This window comes from Triticum aestivum, chromosome 2A, assembly GCF_018294505.1.
Source record: "Triticum aestivum cultivar Chinese Spring chromosome 2A, IWGSC CS RefSeq v2.1, whole genome shotgun sequence".
NCBI classification, from domain to species: Eukaryota; Viridiplantae; Streptophyta; class Magnoliopsida; order Poales; family Poaceae; genus Triticum; species Triticum aestivum.
The window spans coordinates 62679177-62686728 of NC_057797.1; the positions used below are offsets into that span (position 1 = coordinate 62679177).

At 47.0% G+C, this 7552-nt stretch overlaps 2 protein-coding genes across 2 annotated transcripts in view; both read left to right on the forward strand.

Annotated features, from left to right (window-relative positions):
* Nucleotides 1–1651, forward strand: part of LOC123187477 (cytochrome b-c1 complex subunit 10, mitochondrial) — a 2469-nt gene extending 818 nt beyond the window's left edge. The window contains exon 2 of the mRNA XM_044599350.1: nucleotides 1379–1651. Coding sequence (XP_044455285.1) covers nucleotides 1379–1432 — 54 coding nt within the window. The 3' untranslated portion in view covers nucleotides 1433–1651. The remainder of the gene's footprint in view (nucleotides 1–1378) is intronic.
* Nucleotides 1652–2428: 777 nt separating this feature from the next.
* On the forward strand, nucleotides 2429–6994 carry LOC123187475 (vacuolar-sorting receptor 1). Its single transcript, XM_044599347.1, has 12 exons — nucleotides 2429–3015; nucleotides 4066–4752; nucleotides 4853–4941; nucleotides 5030–5099; nucleotides 5206–5289; nucleotides 5389–5465; nucleotides 5544–5625; nucleotides 5701–5783; nucleotides 5868–5934; nucleotides 6037–6168; nucleotides 6352–6458; nucleotides 6570–6994. The coding sequence occupies exons 1-12, from the start codon at nucleotides 2676–2678 to the stop codon at nucleotides 6672–6674; spliced, it is 1923 nt and encodes a 640-aa protein (XP_044455282.1). The 5' UTR covers nucleotides 2429–2675; the 3' UTR covers nucleotides 6675–6994.
* The last annotated feature ends 558 nt before the right edge of the window (nucleotides 6995–7552 follow it).

Consider the following 7552-nt stretch of genomic DNA (forward strand, 5'->3'; position numbering starts at 1 on the left):
GAAGTTTATTAGTACGTGGTAAAACTTGTTCTTTGGATATAATTAGTGCTCCATTGTATGGTAGGATAGCATACGGTTAAGGAGAAGACCAAGTGATTTTGAGATGGCAACAGATTTATGTTTGCGAACCCGTGCGTTTAAGGTGTCTTCGTGATAGGAACTTTCTGCAATAAATGGACCATGTCTCAGGACAAATGCTGAATTAGCTAGTGTCACATCTACATCATTCTAACATGATATTTGACAACCAAGTTTAGCACAGCACAAGCTTCTACTCCCTCTGTTTCTAAATATAACTCTTTTTAGATATTCTAATATGGACTACATACGGAGCAAAATGAGTGAATCTACACTCTAAATTATGTCTATATACATCCGTATGTAGTTCATATTGAAATATCTACAAAGACTTACATTTAGGAACGGAGGGAGTACATGTTAGAACACTTGACACAGAGTAAGACAATGTGGATGCAACGTACAATTTCAGTTTAGCTACATTCTAAATTTCTAATGCATATAGTTCTAATTGTTCTATCTTGGTGTCATGAATTAACTTTCACTCCCTCTGATAGTTTCTGTGAGGCACCTTGATTTCTTTACCTTTAGTTTCACATAACTAAGATGTGTGTTGTGCGTGTTAGCTCCAGGAAGGTCTCAAACATGGTCAATATAGTTGCTTTTCTCTAAGAAGGCGCTTCTGTTGAATACATAGTCTGGTGTATTCCACTATTTCTGACTGTTATGAAAATTTGGAGCACGTACGTGTATTTTTTTTCATATTGTTTTGTCTGCCCTCTCTGTTATGAACTCAGATACCTAATTCTATACGTCCTATTCAGTGTATGTTTTACGGGCTATGTGGCGAGCTTTAAAACCAAACAATCTGATTTCTTTTGCTTGAAACTGGTACCTTCTGCCTTTTGACGAATGGAACTTTATTTCCTCTCCTCTTGCCAAAAATCTAAGCATCCATTCTGCTATACTGAACATTCAATGATTGAGGCAACTTAAATGACTTGGCTTAGCTACTTTACGCACTGAGCGAGTCTGTCTGTCTGGTACACAAATTCTTCCTCGCATCTTTTGTCCCCTGTGATGCCTGGTCTTTTCTGTATTTGTGAAAGCTGGAACTAAAATCATGATGAAGATCCATGGTGTGCCTATGTTGTTTGTGTTTACTCTATTTAAACCATTCTATAAGTTGCTTAATCAATTCCAAATACAGTATCTTGCATCTTCATTAACCCATCTCAAAGTCATAATTTTGCTGTTAATCTGTTTTTTCTTCTGAATTTTCTTGTCATGACCATCGCACTATTAGTTTCAGTTTCTCGGTCTACATGATTCTGAAGATCCTTTTGATTTTCCTTTGCAGCCATTCGACTGGATCAAGAAGACCTTCTTTGAGAAGCCCGAGCCAGAGGCATGAGTGTCATACATTGCAACTTTTGATGCCTACATTTTCAGGACGATTCTCTGAGTTTGGATGACCCAGCCAATAATATACAAGACCCTCGTGTTCCCTTGTTTGATTTCCCATCCAGATGTAGGTTTCCTCTTGCGTTGCATGTAACCCTCACCATGGGAGGGGAATGATCATGTAAATTTTATTTGCCGTCACAGAGAAAAGAAACTGTGCTCGTGTTTATTTCTCCTCTCTTGCTACGGTCACCAAAGAGTGAGCTTTGTCTCAGAGCAGGAAACTCACGCTCTTGCATGGTGTTTTGTGTTCAGCCCGGTGTCATTTCTTGAACTAACTCACCGCGAACGTGAAGCGTATGACAGTACCTCCACCTTGGCCCTTCCAAGATTCTAAGAAACTCAGAGATTGAAATCACATGTAGAACTTGACACAACTATAACTACGTGCTCTCCTCTAAAAAGGGAAAAAGTTGAGAACGATGTGTACCAAATGTTAGCACATTTCTCTACACTTTTGTAGTCTCAGTTACTCCTACAAAGGCGCACACGGGTAACGCACCGACTCGAACCATATTTGGTGTGTAGAGTCATGTTCCCAAAAAAAAGCTCCCGCCGCGCCTACTTCAAAAAAAAAAAAACTACATCGATGCTGGCCGTCCACACCCCATTGCTAGCTCAAGGAAAATCTACCTGCCCGATGTGCCGAACTGCCGATCGGTGCTGGCCGTCCACACCCCATTGCTAGCTCCACACACAAAGGCGCCCGGTGCCGCCTCTCTCACGCGCGCCACACATGCATGCAATGCACGGCACGCTCTCTGTCTTTCTCGTCGGATGAGGATGAGCATGAGCATGACAGCGTCCGGAAAAGCGCTGGCTTTCCCCGTCAGCGCGCGCGCGAGCACGGACACGGCCACAAACACACACCAGAAGCAAAAGGCGGGAGGCTTGGAAGCGTTCCAACCCCCACACGAGGAGGCCGCCACGTACCTCGCCCTCCCCCTTCCTCTCTCTCTCTCTCTCTCTCTCTCACTCCACTGCTCTCTCCCTCCTCCTCTCCCTCCCAACCCCCGGTCAAATCCATCCGCCCTTGCCACTCAACCCACGCTCGCCTTTTCCGCTCAGACGCCACCCTCCTCTCTTCCCCGAGATCATCGATCCGTCCATCGACCCTCCACGCCCTGCTCGTGTTCCATCGTCGTGCGGCATCTGGCCAGAGAGGGATCGGGTCGCCGATCAAGCGAGGTGTCATGGGAGGGAGATCGCCGCCGGCGGGGTGGCGGCGATGGGTGCGGACGCGGCTTCTTCTTCTTCTTCTCGTGGTGCTGGCGCTGGCGGCGACGGCGGCGGTGGAGGGGAGGTTCGTGGTGGAGAAGAACAGCCTGCGGGTGACGTCGCCGGCGGCGCTGCGGGGCGTGTACGAGTGCGCCATCGGCAACTTCGGGATGCCGCAGTACGGGGGCACCATGCACGGCGTCGTCGTCTACCCCAAGGCCAACACCAAGGCCTGCAAGCCCTTCGCCGACTTCGGCCTCTCCTTCAACCCCAAGGCCGGCGGCCTCCCCGTCTTCCTCCTCGTCGACCGCGGAGGTTTCTTTTCTTCTCCTTCTTCATCCCACTTTGCACTTTGGTCAGACCGATCCTGTGATTTAACCGGCGGTGCGCGTGCGTTTCCCTTTAATTAATCTGTCCTACTAGCAATTACGGCCGACTGCATGCACGAATGGTTCAATACACCTGCTTCCTCATTCTCCCTAGCTACGAGTAGATGTTAATTAAGAGTCCACATGTTTTAAAATGGGAACCCGGCAATAGGATTTGGACCTTGGAGAATATGGTTATCTATGGCTTCTGTTCATAGTATGTATGTGAAAATAATGGATTCAGTCTTGGTCATGTTCTTGGAGTGAATTAATTTCGTCAGCGAGAGACGCGGCGCGGCACGGCACGACGAAGCTATGTAATGCCATGTTAAGGAAATGGGTTTCGGATGGTTAGTTGGGACCCCTCTTTTCCTTCCGTTGGACATTTTGGTGTATGTAGTTTGGTCCTACTTTCCTGATGAAATAGCACATGTTTTGCTCATGTTCTTTGAGTGGAGAGGTTCTTGGCACAGGTACCTGCATAGTTGCATAACTGTGTTCAGTTAGCTACTTGGCCCATCTTGCATTATATAAAAATCAGGTACTTAGCACATCTTTGTCGTGTGTTGGAATGGGGATCTTACCACTGTCAAGGGACAGAACTAATTTGGCCGTCCACCTCGAACTGTTTCCTGCAATGTCTGGTGTCATATACCTCTCTTCAGAAAATGCTTTTCCCTATCTTGCAATAGATAAGAAATTCACTTTGAGTTGTGTAGCGAAATAGAATCAACAAGGGTAATGTCCAAAAGAAGGAAATCTGTACTACCACAACGCCATCATCATAAAACGAGTTTGATTAGGTGTGCCATAATACCAGTCAGCCATAGTTGTTGAACAAAGCAGATAAATGCCATGATAGTAATATCATCTCAAATCCATTATCTTCCTATCTTATATTCTTATTTTGAGTACCTCTTAACTGTGTTAACCTCACTGGCTAGCACTGTTTTCAGTCATCACCAAGAAGAGTGCTTAAATTCCTTGCAACGTGCAGACTGCTACTTCACAACCAAGGGATGGAACGCGCAGACGGCCGGAGCCGCCGCGGTGCTCGTCGCCGACGACAGAGCAGAGCCCCTCATCACAATGGACACCCCAGAGTCCAGCGGCAAGGAGCACCTCGAGAACATCACCGTCCCCTCCGCCCTAGTCTCCAAACGCTTCGGCGACGACCTCAAGGGCGCCCTCGAGAACGGCGACATGGTGAACGTGCTCCTGGACTGGCGAGAGTCCCTCCCTCACCCGGACGAGCGCGTCGAGTACGAGTTCTGGACCAACAGCAACGACGAGTGCGGCGCCAAGTGCGACATGCAGATGAGCTTCGTCCGGGACTTCCGCGGGGTGGCGCAGGTGCTGGAGCAGCGCGGCTACACCCAGTTCGCGCCGCACTACATCACCTGGTACTGCCCGGAGGCCTTCGTCCTGAGCGCGCAGTGCCGGTCGCAGTGCGTCAACCACGGCCGCTACTGCGCCCCCGACCCCGAGCAGGACTTCACCACCGGGTACGACGGCAAGGACGTCGTGGTGCAGAACCTGATCCAGATTTGCCTCTTCAAGGTCGCCAACGAGAGCCGCAAGCCGTGGCTGTGGTGGGACTATGTGCACGACTTCGCCATCCGGTGCCCCATGAAGGAGAAGAAGTACACCACCGATTGTGCTCATGGTGTCATCAAGTCGCTTGGTGCGTGTGGTTGACTCTGTTCGTTATGATATATACTCTCTATTGTTTGTTTGTGGTGATGATTGGCCATTTGTTTATGTTTGCGGTTTTTGTTTTACAGGGATGGACATTGACAAGATTACCCAATGCGTCGGAGACCCCGACGCCGACGAAGACAATCCGGTGCTCAAAGCAGAGCAAGATGCTCAAGTGAGTCTCTTGATGATAAACTCGTATATAAGCCATAGCAGATTCGTTGGTTGATGGCAGACTGATGTTTATGCCTTTGATCCTTCAGATTGGCCATGGTGCTCGAGGGGATGTTACCATACTGCCGACTTTCGTCGTCAATAACAGACAGTACAGAGGTGCGTCCACTCTCCCACTCTTCATTTCTTTTCAGCTCAATGTTCCCTTGTTTATATATGTTTTACTCTTCTTTTTCAACGTGTGTTTATTTTAATTTCTGTTTAGGGAAACTGGATAAAAGGGCGGTGCTACGAGCGATATGCTCGGGATTTGAGGAGACGACCGAACCCGACATCTGTTTGACTCAAGGTTTGTGGTTTGCACCTTTTTTGTTGTTTGTTGAATAAACCTGCCTGGATTTCGTTCTTCATGGTTTATAATTTTTGGGCTTCATATCTTCTTGCATAGACATACAAACAAACCAGTGCTTGGAAAACAATGGAGGTTGCTGGCTGGACAAAAACACTAATTTCACGGCGTGCAAGGTAGTGAACTTCACTTGAAAAGTGCTGCTCACATTGTTACCTCATCCTTGTTCTAATTCCATGGGTAACTTCTCCTAGGATACCTTCCGTGGGCGGGTTTGCGAGTGCCCGGTTGTCAATGGCGTCAAGTTCGTTGGCGACGGGTACACCCATTGTGAAGGTAAACTTGTTTCTCCACTGAATCAAAATGATCTTCATACAAGCTACCCTTTTTATGCGTTCATGGGTTTGGCAGCTTCTGGTGTCGGTCGATGCCAAATCAACAACGGAGGCTGCTGGAAGGAGACCAGGAACGGCAAGTCTGTCTCTGCCTGCTCGGTATAAGATCATCTCTTTCAGATTGCAGTTTTCTTTCTCATGGCTTCTGTGTGCAGTACAAAACTGAATTTTGGAAATCTGCAGAATGAGCAAGCTAAGGGCTGCAAATGTCCGCAAGGATTCAAGGGCGACGGCATACACGGTTGCGAAGGTAGGTATCGCCATTAGAAACAACATTGTTACACAACCATGTTTGCATATTCTTAAGTAAATTTTCATATTTAATACGTACCTCTCTGCTTGGCGCTTGCAGATGTTGATGAATGCAAAGAGAGGCTCTTCTGCCAGTGCAAGGACTGCAGCTGCGAGAACACATGGGGAAGCTACGAGTGTGGCTGCGGTGGTAGCAACATGCTATACATGAGAGAGCATGACACTTGCATCAGTGAGTTGCCTAGCCTGAATTTCCTTTGGGACCTCACTATATATATGGTCCAGGTCTCACCATGTTCCTAATTTATCTTTCAAAGGTGTTAATGTGGAATGTGCTAGTAGCACCTTCAAACGGTCCTTCCTTTGTCTATAATAACAATGCGCTAATTTGACGCTTTTTCCGGTACCGGTGCAGGCAAGGTCGCGACTTCGTCGCTGGGATGGGGTTTCATGTGGGTCATCTTCTTCGGCCTCGGTTTCGCGGGAGTTGGAGCATACGCCGTCTACAAATATCGGCTACGGGTAAAATGCTCAAACATGATCGCTCCTAGTACTCTGTTCTGCAAAAGACTTTGCACTGATTTATGTGAGGCTCATGTACATTTTTGCTGTTACCAAATAATGCCATGGCAGAGCTACATGGATTCAGAGATCCGCGCGATCATGGCGCAGTACATGCCGCTGGAGAACCAGGAGACGTCGAGCCACCAACGGCATGTGGAGCACGCCGACATCTGAAACGCCGAGGTTCCACATACGGATCGAGCATAAGAGCTAGTTTCTCTCGTCGGAGTGGTCGGGTTCAGAGCTGGAGTTTTGAATTCAGAAGATTGGTTGGTTAGCTTATGGTTCTGAAAGACAAACACTTTTTTCCTTTTTTCTGAAACTTTGAGGACAGGTTTAGGATGGATCTCACCGGAGTTTAGCCCTCATTTAGTCATAATTTCGATGCTCGTGGTCTTTGTTCAGCTTGATAACATTGTGTAAATACTGTTGTTCGTTCCGACTGAACCGTCGTTGCTGCCCTTAATAAAGAGACCAGAGGAGCATTTAGCCTACTTCCCCAGAGAACGAAATGAAGATGTGCTTTCGCAGGTATCACAGTTGTGAGCTCCTTCTCGTTTTCTACTCTTGTAATTAGATAGTACTGCCTTTTTACAGTGGCAAACAAATGAATTTCTGGAGGTTAGGATGGTCTCAGAGACTTCAAACATACACCTTGGGCCGTTACTGATAAACCATAATTTGAAGATACCCCCTCTGATCCCAAATACAAAAGTCTTTATAGATATTTCGCTATGGCCTGCATACGGAGCAAAATGAATGAATCTACACTCTAAAATGCATCTGTATACATCACTATGTGATTCATAGTGAAATCTTTACAAAGGAACGGAGGGAGTACTATTTGTGACGAATCAAATGGCAAAACTACATATTCTGCAACGACCAAAGTCACTTTCTAGAACACACAGATGGTTCAGTGCGACCTCTTATTTCCTTCAACGTACTACTACTCGATCAGAGAACACATGCATATCCTGCATATCACCCTCGTTCAGAGAACACATGCGCATCACCGGCGTCTTGCTTAAATAGAGTGGTACTAGGGTTAT